Source organism: Taurulus bubalis (assembly GCF_910589615.1).
Source record: "Taurulus bubalis genome assembly, chromosome: 10".
NCBI lineage: Eukaryota > Metazoa > Chordata > Actinopteri > Perciformes > Cottidae > Taurulus > Taurulus bubalis.
In genome coordinates this window covers 5,429,782-5,442,305 of record NC_136598.1, presented here as the reverse complement: position 1 = coordinate 5,442,305, position 12,524 = coordinate 5,429,782, and the positions used below count along the sequence as shown (strand labels likewise).

Sequence of the window (12,524 nt, the reverse complement as noted above, 5' to 3'; positions counted from 1 at the left end):
TACACAAAGCTCACAAAAAGACTTGTAGAAGAGTTAATCAAAGACCACTGGGTAAGATCATCCTCTCTCTGACGTACAGTAAGCTGACGTACAGTAGGAGGGAAGCTTCAGTCTGAATATCTATATAGACCAGTAAAAACACTGTATGCCCACTTGAGGACAGTTGAGGATGGAGATCTCAGCTCTCTTTATTGGCCTGATCCTGTCACTGGGTTTGTGTGAGCTGAACTCAGCTCTTGCCTTGAATGGTTCTGTGGATGATGTGAAACAAAGGGCTGAGTTCTCAGAGGATATAAATGGTGTTGGGGACAGCACTGAGGCCTCATCTGTGAAATGTAAGCTCCAGAGTACCACTCGTCGACCTGCTTTCTCAATGGATGGTGACTACGTTATTGGTGGTGTTTTCTCCATACATTACAACATGCACACAGTGAAGCATAACTACACCACCATGCCTGATCCACTAAGATGCTCAGGGAGGTTAGTAAGAGGAAGATGTACTCTGTTGTGATGGACATGTTTACATACTTTTGAAATATTTGAATGCATTAGTATTTGGCAATAAAAAAATGAGGTATTTTATTCATAAAAGAGGAGATAATTGGAGTAGTTTTTGTTAATGCAAAACATTATGAAAACTAAAATTAGCTGACTAATGTTAATACATGGCTTACGATTATTTTGCATGTTGGATTAGTATCTATTATTGTGTTGTGATTTTTGGTGTTCAGTTCTCCCGTATTATATATTTATATTAACATTGTGAATTGTCCTCATATGTGTGTCATATTTATACAGTTACTCAACTCTGTGTGTGTTTGTATCCATGTACAGCGTTAACTCCCGTGAACTACGCTTCTCACGCGCAATGGTCTTCGCCATCGAGGAGATCAACAACAGCACGGAGCTGCTGCCGGGCATCAAACTCGGTTATCAGATCTACGACTCGTGCACCTCTGTGCCTGTAGCGGTGCATGTGGCATTCCAGCTGTCAAGTGGCCTGGACCCGGTGTTTTACACCGGCGACAATTGTTCACAATCTGGTAAGGTGATGGCTATTGTTGGTGAGTCTGGGTCCACGCCATCCATCAGCATGTCTCGCATCATCGGGCCCTTTAACATTCCTCAAGTAAATATTTTGAATTTCTGCCAACGATGTGTTTAACAGACCAGTGCTATTTTGTGTCTGTCTTGTTAAATAATTCCACTGTTGTGTTCTTTTAGGTTAGTTACTTTGCCACTTGTGCATGCCTGTCCGATAAGCAGCAGTACCCGAGTTTCTTAAGAACAATCCCGAGTGACCAGTTCCAGGTTGACGCGCTGGCAAAGCTGGTAAAACACTTTGGTTGGACTTGGATAGGTGCTATCCGATCAGATTCGGATTACGGAAACAATGGCATGGCGTCTTTCCTGGACGCAGCACACAAAGAGGGGATCTGTGTGGAATATTCTGAATCTTTCCATTGGACCCACCCACGAAGCAGGATCCAGAGAGTAGCCGACATTATCCGCAGGTTTTTACATATACTGATTATGTGCTTTTGTTCCCTGTGCTCACACAGCCCTTCTGCACACAAATCCACAACAATGTTCTGTAAAGGAAAAGATAGAAGAGTATTTTTTCACCTACTGTCAAATTGTAAATGTATCTTTTTTTTCTCTCACAGCTTTTATCTCATATGTTTTAATGCTCTTTGTTATAAAAAAACACATACAATTATTTTGTATCATATTTTGTTCAAATTGGTATTGGCACTATTATTTCTCTCCAGGTCGACAGCTATGGTGATTGTGGCGTTTACATCCCCTGGAGACTTGAGGATTCTGCTGGAAGAGCTGTCGCTCAAGCCCTCTCCTCCTCGCCAGTGGATAGGCAGTGAGGCCTGGGTAACTGATCCAGACATGCTGAGGTTCAGTTTCTGTGCTGGAGCAGTCGGATTTGGCATTGAGCGATCTGTCATCCCAGGTCTGAGAGACTTCCTGCTGGATCTCTCTCCCTCTAAAGTGGCTGCCTCTCCAGTGCTTACTGAGTTCTGGGAGGATGCATTCAACTGCAGGCTGGGAAAAAGTGAGAAAGATTGGCTGATCCTTAACATAACACTTTCAGTTGTGTCTTGTCTGTGTTGTATGTTTTTATTCTGTCTGACTGTAGAAGCAGCTGGTTTAACATCCCAATCCATGAGTTATTTAAAGAGAAATCTATTGTTATTGAACAAAGACACAACGTGCAAATAAGGTCTCTGTGAATAATCAAACTTGAAATAAGGATCTTTCAGGTTAAGTTGAGGCACTCTGCTGTCTTGGAGAAGATGTCAACACTAAAGCCCTGAACACAAGCACACACTGTATATACAGTCTTTAGGCCACCAAGCTAAATAAATAATATATTGTACTCATTACTGTGTATCAGTTACAGTATACATGTAAATATGTATGTTGTTCTAAATGTACTGTTATATTGACGAGGATTTAGATTTTGCATACATTTTTTTGTTTGAAAGACATTCATACAGTTTAAGTCAGTATCCAATTCAAGGAAAATAATATTTTTGCCTGACAACAGAACTGATATAGACAAGACAACAAAATAAAATAAAACATAGGGCAATATACACACTAAAACTGTACATATTAAAAAAAACAGAAAAAGACAGGAAAAACGTGTTTTAAAATGTAATGAAAATAAGCATGTTTTCGAAGTGAATTAGAATTATACATATATGTATGTATAATTTTAATTCACTTCGAAAACATGCTTATATATATATATTTATTTATATATATATATATATATATATACGTATATATATGTATATATACATATATATACATATATATACGTATATATATATATACGTATATATATGTATATATACGTATATATATATATATAAGAGGTCCTAAGAAAGCTTTTGCAGGTTAAATAAAACTGAAAAAGAACAATATACATAAGAAATAATGATATAACTGTCAGTGCTAAAACATACCTTCCTGTGTCTTTGTTTGTTTTTAGCAGCAGTCACAGACAAGAATGCGTGTGATGGAAGTGAAGACATAGAGACGATCCAGAGCCCGTACACTGACACATCTCAGCTCCGAATCACTAACATGGTGTACAAGGCTGTTTATGCAATAGCACATGCCATTCATAATGCAGTGTGCCAGGAAACATATTCTATAACCCAATGTGATGTACTCTCCAGTATAGAGTCCAAACAGGTCAGTAAAAACAAATATGTCAAAACACCAATGTCCTTTTTTTGCTATACTGAACTTTTTCCGAAATGAAATATTAATTTTAATATACATTGTTTCATTCCTCCTCCTCTTCATCTTCCATTACTTCATACTCACAGGTTCTCACTCAGTTGAAGAAAGTTAAGTTTTCTCAAAATGGTTATGATGTGTCATTTGATGCCAATGGAGATCCTGTGGCCACATATGAGCTGGTTAACTGGCAAAAAAGTGAGAGTGGCAGCATTGAGTTGGTGGCAGTAGGGAACTACGACACATCACTGCCGGTGGGCCAAGAACTCCATATCAACAGGAACCTCACCTGGGTGGAGGGTGGCACACAAGTAGGGAGCCCAAAATTAATATTATAACATATTCCAATTTCAAATTTGGTGATATGTGTTTTTGGTCCCTGGTTCTCCAGTTTAGGTACACGTACTGGGAAGAGATCTGTTCTCAAGTTACAGCATTTTCAGTCTGAAATCCTACTTAATAGTTTTAACAAAAAATGTCCTTTGCTGAGGAATAGTAACAAAAAACAGGACGTTGAAAAAAAAGACTAACTTTGGACGATAACTGCTTGCTTTGTCCAATTCAGACTGCTGAGGTCTCATTTTGGCTTTAGCTGAACTTTAGAACTAATTTATTACACAACTGTGGATTTTTTTCACCAGCAGTTGCATTGACAAAACACAGATACTTATTTTAACATGTGAGTTATGTTTTTCGACAGACTTGAAAAGAATCTGAACCTATTCTTGAATCCTCAGAGATTTGAAGCACATTTGAATATGTGTGACTTTGTTTGTATTTATGTGCCAGGTGCCTGTGTCAGTGTGCACTGACAGCTGTCCTGCAGGAACTCGTAAGGTGCTGCAGAAAGGAAAACCCATCTGCTGTTATGATTGTATACCGTGTCCTGAGGGAGAGATTAGCAACGCTACAGGTATTGTTTCTCCAAATGCATATCTACAACACGACATCTAATATTGAGCATGACTACTAAAAGCCCTCTTTTGTTGTATTCTTTCAGATTCCCCTGATTGTTTCTCTTGCCCCAAGGAATTTTGGCCTAATGCAAAGAGACACACTTGTCTCCCCAAGCCTGTAGAGTTTCTTTCCTTCAATGAGGCCCTAGGAATCATCCTGGCTGCATTCTCAGTTGGTGGTGCCTGCCTTGCCATCATAACAGCGGCTGTGTTCCACCGTCACAGGACATCCCCGATTGTCAGAGCCAACAACTCTGAGCTGAGCTTCCTGCTGCTCTTCTCTCTGACTCTCTGTTTCTTATGTTCATTGACTTTCATTGGAGAACCCTCTGAGTGGTCCTGCATGCTGCGCCACACAGCGTTTGGGATCACCTTTGTCCTCTGTATCTCTTGTGTTCTTGGAAAAACAATAGTTGTGTTAATGGCATTCAAAGCCACTCTCCCAGGTCCTAATGTTATGAAATGGTTTGGTCCTCCGCAGCAAAGGATGACTGTAGTGTCTTTCACTTTCATTCAAGTTATAATATGTACTCTTTGGTTGGTTCTTAGTCCTCCTTTTCCAATGAAAAACCTCACCACATACAAGGAGAGAATCATCCTGGAGTGTGCATTAGGCTCAGCTATTGGGTTCTGGGCTGTGCTCGGGTACATCGGCCTGCTGGCTGTCTTTTGCTTTGTGTTGGCGGTCCTCGCCCGGAAACTACCTGATAATTTTAATGAAGCCAAGTTTATCACCTTCAGCATGCTGATATTCTGTGCAGTCTGGGTCACCTTCATCCCAGCATATGTCAGTTCTCCTGGTTAATTGACTGTGGCTGTGGAGATATTTGCCATTCTTGCCTCCAGTTTTGGACTCATATTGTGTATATTCGCTCCAAAGTGTTTCATCATATTGTTTACGCCAGAGAAAAACACCAAGAAACATTTAATGAACAAAAGTCAATCTTAAAACATAAAGTTTAAAGAAAACTAGGATGCAATTGAAGGGACTTTTAATACCAATACCTAAGCCACAGAGGACAAAGAGGGAGAACAAAAAAGACAAAAAATGACATTATGGCGCCAAAAGCAACATTTACTATATAGCTCATAATGTGCACATTCTGTTTTCATATTGTCTCTGTAAATATTCATATGTTTAAGTATACTCTATATTTTTAATTAAATGTTTTATTAATTTTAATGTCATGTTATGAAAGTACTTTAAAAAAACAAAACTTTTTGGTCTTATTTCACTAAGTGTTTTTTCATCACGGCCTGAAAATATAGAATATAAGTAATGTAAAACAAATGAACTAAAACAAGAATAAGATACATATGTGTGTCTTTCTCTTTTATAAACTCAGTGCTATTTCATTAATATTTCTGTTTTAGCATCATTGTGTGATTTAACCAAACAAACAACTCATTAGTGGTGGACATTTGTTTGGCTTAACTGTCATATGAGCTAAACACAGCAAAAAAAGGTGTAAGAGTGTAAGACTTCATTAAGACGATATTAGGGTTTACAATGGTAACTTTAAAAGAAGAGAAAAGAGACATGGGCACCTGGTGCAGATTATAATGTACACAAAGCTCACAAAAAGACTTGCACAAGAGTTAATCAAAGACCACAGGGTAAGATCATCCTCTCTCTGACGTACAGTAAGATGACGTACAGTAGGAGGGAAGCTTCAGTCTGAATATCTATATAGACCAGTAAAAACACTGTATGCCCACTTGAGGACAGTTGAGGATGGAGATCTCAGCTCTCTTTATTGGCCTGATCCTGTCACTGGGTTTGTGTGAGCTGAACTCAGCTCTTGCCTTGAATGGTTCTGTGGATGATGTGAAACAAAGGGCTGAGCTCTCAGAGGATAGGAATGGTGTTGGGATCAGCCCTGAGGCCTCATCTGTGAAATGTAAGCTCCAGGGTACCACTCGTCTACCTGCTTTCTCAATGGATGGTGACTACATTATTGGTGGTGTTTTCTCCATACATTACTCCATGCACACAGTGAAGCATAACTACACCACCATGCCTGATCCACTAAGATGCTCAGGGAGGTTAGTAAGAGGAAGATGTACTCTGTTGTGATGGACATGTTTACATACTTTTGAAATATTTGAATGCATTAGTATTTGGCAATAAAAAAATGAGGTATTTTATTCATAAAAGAGGAGATAATTGGAGTAGTTTTTGTTAATGCAAAACATTATGAAAACTAAAATTAGCTGACTAATGTTAATACATGGCTTACGATTATTTTGCATGTTGGATTAGTATCTATTATTGTGTTGTGATTTTTGGTGTTCAGTTCTCCCGTATTATATATTTATATTAACATTGTGAATTGTCCTCATATGTGTGTCATATTTATACAGTTACTCAACTCTGTGTGTGTTTGTATCCATGTACAGCGTTAACTCCCGTGAACTACGCTTCTCACGCGCAATGATCTTTGCCATCGAGGAGATCAACAACAGCACGGAGCTGCTGCCGGGCATCAAACTCGGTTATCAGATCTACGACTCGTGCGCCTCTGTGCCTGTAGCGGTGCATGTGGCATTCCAGCTGTCAAGTGGCCTGGACCCGGTGTTTTACACCGGCGACAATTGTTCACAATCTGGTAAGGTGATGGCCATTGTTGGTGAGTCTGGGTCCACGCCATCCATCAGCATGTCTCGCATCATCGGGCCCTTTAACATTCCTCAAGTAAATATTTTGAATTTCTGAAAATTATGTGTTTAACAGACCAATGATGTTTTGTGTCTGTCCTGTTAAATAATTCCACTGTTGTGTTCTTTTAGGTTAGTCACTTTGCCACTTGTGCATGCCTGTCCGATAAGCAGCAGTACCCGAGTTTCTTAAGAACAATCCCGAGTGACCAGTTCCAGGTTGACGCGCTGGCAAAGCTGGTAAAACACTTTGGTTGGACTTGGATAGGTGCTATCCGATCAGATTCGGATTATGGAAACAATGGCATGGCATCTTTCCTGGACGCAGCACACAAAGAGGGGATCTGTGTGGAATATTCTGAATCTTTCCATTGGACCCACCCACGAAGCAGGATCCAGAGAGTAGCCGACATTATCCGCAGGTTTTTACATATACTGATTATGTGCTTTTGTTCCCTGTGCTCACACAGCCCTTCTGCACACAAATCCACAACAATGTTCTGTAAAGGAAAAGATAGAAGAGTATTTTTTCACCTACTGTCAAATTGTAAATGTATCTTTTTTTTCTCTCACAGCTTTTATCTCATATGTTTTAATGCTCTTTGTTATAAAAAAACACATACAATTATTTTGTATCATATTTTGTTCAAATTGGTATTGGCACTATTATTTCTCTCCAGGTCGACAGCTATGGTGATTGTGGCGTTTACATCCCCTGAAGACTTGAGGATTCTGCTGGAAGAGCTGTCGCTCAAGCCCTCTCCTCCTCGCCAGTGGATAGGCAGTGAGGCCTGGGTAACTGATCCAGGCATGCTGAGGTTCAGTTTCTGTGCTGGAGCAGTCGGATTTGGCATTGAGCGATCTGTCATCCCAGGTCTGAAAGACTTCCTGCTGGATCTCTCTCCCTCTAAAGTGGCTGCCTCTCCAGTGCTTACTGAGTTCTGGGAGGATGCATTCAACTGCAGGCTGGGAAAAAGTGAGAAAGATTGGCTGATCCTTAACATAACACTTACAGTTGTGTCTTGTCTGTGTTGTATGTTTTTATTCTGTCTGACTGTAGAAGCAGCTGGTTTAACATCCCAATCCATGAGTTATTTAAAGAGAAATCTATTGTTATTGAACAAAGACACAACGTGCAAATAAGGTCTCTGTGAATAATCAAACTTGAAATAAGGATCTTTCAGGTTAAGTTGAGGCACTCTGCTGTCTTGGAGAAGATGTCAACACTAAAGCCCTGAACACAAGCACACACTGTATATACAGTCTTTAGGCCACCAAGCTAAATAAATAATATATTGTACTCATTACTGTGTATCAGTTACAGTATACATGTAAATATGTATGTTGTTCTAAATGTACTGTTATATTGACGAGGATTTAGATTTTGCATACATTTTTTTGTTTGAAAGACATTCATACAGTTCAAGTCAGTATCCAATTCAAGGAAAATAATATTTTTGCCTGACAACAGAACTGATATAGACAAGACAACAAAATAAAATAAAACATAGGGCAATATACACACTAAAACTGTACATATTAAAAAAACAGAAAAAGACAGGAAAAACGTGTTTTAAAATGTATTGAAAATAAGCATGTTTTCGAAGTGAATTAGAATTATACATATATGTATGTATAATTTTAATTCACTTCGAAAACATGCTTATATATATATTTATTTATATATATATATATATATATATATACGTATATATATACGTATATATACATATATATACGTATATATATATATATATATATATATACGTATATATACGTATATATACGTATATATATACGTATATATATATATACGTATATAAATATATATATATATATTTATATATATATATATATATATATATATATATATATATATAAGAGGTCCTAAGAAAGCTTTTGCAGGTTAAATAAAACTGAAAAAGAACAATATACATAAGAAATAATGATATAACTGTCAGTGCTAAAACATACCTTCCTGTGTCTTTGTGTGTTTTTAGCAGCAGTCACAGACAAGAATGCGTGTGATGGAAGTGAAGACATAGAGACGATCCAGAGCCCGTACACTGACACATCTCAGCTCCGGATCACTAACATGGTGTACAAGGCTGTTTATGCAATAGCACATGCCATTCATAATGCAGTGTGCCAGGAAACATATTCTATAACCCAATGTGATGTACTCTCCAGTATAGAGTCCAAACAGGTCAGTAAAAACAAATATGTCAAAACACCAATGTCCTTTTTTTGCTATACTGAACTTTTTCCGAAATGAAATATTAATTTTAATATACATTGTTTCATTCCTCCTCCTCTTCATCTTCCATTACTTCATACTCACAGGTTCTCACTCAGTTGAAGAAAGTTAAGTTTTCTCAAAATGGTTATGATGTGTCATTTGATGCCAACGGGGATCCTGTGGCCACATATGAGCTGGTTAACTGGCAAAAAAGTGAGAGTGGCAGCATTGAGTTGGTGGCAGTAGGGAACTACGATGCGTCACTGCCGGTGGGCCAAGAACTCCATATCAACAGGAACCTCACCTGGGTGGAGGGTGGCACACAAGTAGGGAGCCCAAAATTAATATTATAACATATTCCAATTTCAAATTTGGTGATATGTGTTTTTGGTCCCTGGTTCTCCAGTTTAGGTACACGTACAGGGAAGAGATCTGTTCTCAAGTTACAGCATTTTCAGTCTGAAATCCTACTTAATAGTTTTAACAAAAAATGTCCTTTGCTGAGGAATAGTAACAAAAAACAGGACGTTGAAAAAAAAGACTAACTTTGGACGATAACTGCTTGCTTTGTCCAATTCAGACTGCTGAGGTCTCATTTTGGCTTTAGCTGAACTTTAGAACTAATTTATTACACAACTGTGGATTTTTTTCACCAGCAGTTGCATTGACAAAACACAGATACTTATTTTAACATGTGAGTTATGTTTTTCGACAGACTTGAAAAGAATCTGAACCTATTCTTGAATCCTCAGAGATTTGAAGCACATTTGAATATGTGTGACTTTGTTTGTATTTATGTGCCAGGTGCCTGTGTCAGTGTGCACTGACAGCTGTCCTGCAGGAACTCGTAAGGTGCTGCAGAAAGGAAAACCCATCTGCTGTTATGATTGTAAACCGTGTCCTGAGGGGGAGATTAGCAACGCTACAGGTATTGTTCCTCCAAATGCATATCTACTGTACAACATCTAATATTGAGCAAGACTGCTAAAAGTCCTCTTTTGTTGCATTTTTTCAGATTCCCCTGATTGTTTCTCTTGCCCCAAGGAATTTTGGCCTAATGCAAAGAGACACACTTGTCTCCCCAAGCCTGTAGAGTTTCTTTCCTTCAATGAGGCCCTAGGAATCATCCTGGCTGCATTCTCAGTTGGTGGTGCCTGCCTTGCCATCATAACAGCGGCTGTGTTCCACCGTCACAGGACATCCCCAATTGTCAGAGCCAACAACTCTGAGCTGAGCTTTCTGCTGCTCTTCTCTCTGACTCTCTGTTTCTTATGCTCATTGACTTTCATTGGAGAACCCTCTGAGTGGTCCTGCATGCTGCGCCACACAGCGTTTGGGATCACCTTTGTCCTCTGTATCTCTTGTGTTCTTGGAAAAACAATAGTTGTGTTAATGGCATTCAAAGCCACTCTCCCAGGTGCTAATGTTATGAAATGGTTTGGTCCTCCGCAGCAAAGGATGACTGTAGTGTCTTTCACTTTCATTCAAGTTATAATATGTACTCTTTGGTTGGTTCTTAGTCCTCCTTTTCCAATGAAAAACCTCACCACATACAAGGAGAGAATCATCCTGGAGTGTGCATTAGGCTCAGCTATTGGGTTCTGGGCTGTGCTCGGGTACATCGGCCTGCTGGCTGTCTTTTGCTTTGTGTTGGCGGTCCTAGCCCGGAAACTACCTGATAATTTTAATGAAGCCAAGTTTATCACCTTCAGCATGCTGATATTCTGTGCAGTCTGGGTCACCTTCATCCCAGCATATGTCAGTTCTCCTGGGAAATTTTCTGTGGCTGTGGAGATATTTGCCATTCTTGCCTCCAGTTTTGGACTCATATTGTGTATACTTGTTCCAAAGTGTTTCATCATATTGTTTAAGCCAGAGAAAAACACCAAGAAACATTTAATGAACAAAAGTCAATCTTAAAACATAAAGTTTAAAGAAAACTAGGATGCAATTGAAGGGACTTTTAATACCAATACCTAAGCCACAGAGGACAAAGAGGGAGAACAAAAAAGACAAAAAATTACATTATGGCGCCAAAAGCAACATTTACTATATAGCTCATAATGTGCACATTCCGTTTTCATATTGTCTCTGTAAATATTCATATGTTTAAGTATACTCTATATTTTTAATTAAATGTTTTATTAATTTTAATGTCATGTTATGAAAGTACTTTAAAAAACAAAACTTTTTGGTCTTATTTCACTAAGTGTTTTTTCATCACGGCCTGAAAATATAGAATATAAGTAATGTAAAACAAATGAACTAAAACAAGAATAAGATAAATATGTGTGTCTTTCTCTTTTATAAACTCAGTGCTATTTCATTAATATTTCTGTTTTAGCATCATTGTGTGATTTAACCAAACAAACCACTCATTAGTGGTGGACATTTGTTTGGCTTAACTGTCATATGAGCTAAACACAGCAAAAAAAGGTGTAAGAGTGTAAGACTTCATTAAGACGATATTAGGGTTTACAATGGTAACTTTAAAAGAAGAGAAAAGAGGCATGGGCACCTGGTGCAGATTATAATGTACACAAAGCTCACAAAAAGACTTGCACAAGAGTTAATCAAAGACAACTGGGTAAGAGCATCCTCTCTCTGACGTACAGTAAGCTGACGTACAGTAGGAGGGAAGCTTCAGTCTGAATATCTATATAGACCAGTAAAAACACAGTATGCCCACTTGATGATAGTTGAGGATGGAGATCTCAGCTCTCTTTATTGGCCTGATCCTGTCACTGGGTTTGTGTGAGCTGAACTCAGCTCTTGCCTTGAATGGTTCTGTGGATGATGTGAAACAAAGGGCTGAGTTCTCAGAGGATAGGAATGGTGTTGGGGACAGCACTGAGGCCTCATCTGTGAAATGTAAGCTCCAGGGTACCACTCGTCTACCTGCTTTCTCAATGGATGGTGACTACGTTATTGGTGGTGTTTTGTCCATACACCACTATGCATATACAATGAAGCATAACTACACCACCATGCCTGATTCACAAAGATGCTCAGGGAGGTTAGTAAGAGGAAGATGTCGGGCTAAGAGGATGTACTCTGTTGGGATGAAAATGTTTTGATTTGCATGGTGTGCTTATAATAATTTTACAAAGCAATTTGTTTTACTGAGAACGTCAAATGTAAAAAAAACAACCACATTATTTCACATAAAGTGCTTGAACAGTATTTGGCAGTACAATTGCAGGTTGTTCATTTACAACAATTGTAGTAACTTCAAAACAAAGAAAAATACAAAAAGGTTTATTTTAACTGAAAGTGAATTGAATCAATCATTGAATCAAATTTAACCGGATAAACACAAAGCAGTAATTTAAATTGAGTTGACTATTGCAGATCTCCTTAATTATGTATATCTATTAAAATAGTGAAATGTCCTCATCATTATG

The 12,524-nt window shown here is 38.5% G+C and overlaps 2 protein-coding genes across 2 annotated transcripts; both read left to right on the top strand.

The window, feature by feature from the left end:
• Positions 1-331: 331 nt before the first annotated feature.
• On the top strand, positions 332-5,172 carry LOC306742366 (extracellular calcium-sensing receptor-like; the record flags this gene model as incomplete). Its single annotated transcript, XM_079224735.1, is given in 9 exon segments — positions 332-480; positions 835-1,129; positions 1,225-1,514; positions 1,773-2,068; positions 3,014-3,219; positions 3,357-3,578; positions 4,057-4,180; positions 4,268-5,025; positions 5,029-5,172. Coding segments are annotated over 9 exon segments (2,442 nt in total). The 5' UTR covers positions 332-373.
• Positions 5,173-6,120: 948 nt separating this feature from the next.
• LOC306742364 (extracellular calcium-sensing receptor-like) lies at positions 6,121-11,040 on the top strand (the record flags this gene model as incomplete). The annotated part of the gene is made up of 8 exons (XM_079224733.1): positions 6,121-6,269; positions 6,624-6,918; positions 7,014-7,303; positions 7,562-7,857; positions 8,882-9,087; positions 9,225-9,446; positions 9,925-10,048; positions 10,136-11,040. The coding sequence occupies exons 1-8, from the start codon at positions 6,163-6,165 to the stop codon at positions 11,038-11,040; spliced, it is 2,445 nt and encodes an 814-aa protein (XP_079080859.1). The 5' UTR covers positions 6,121-6,162.
• Positions 11,041-12,524: the final 1,484 nt, after the last annotated feature.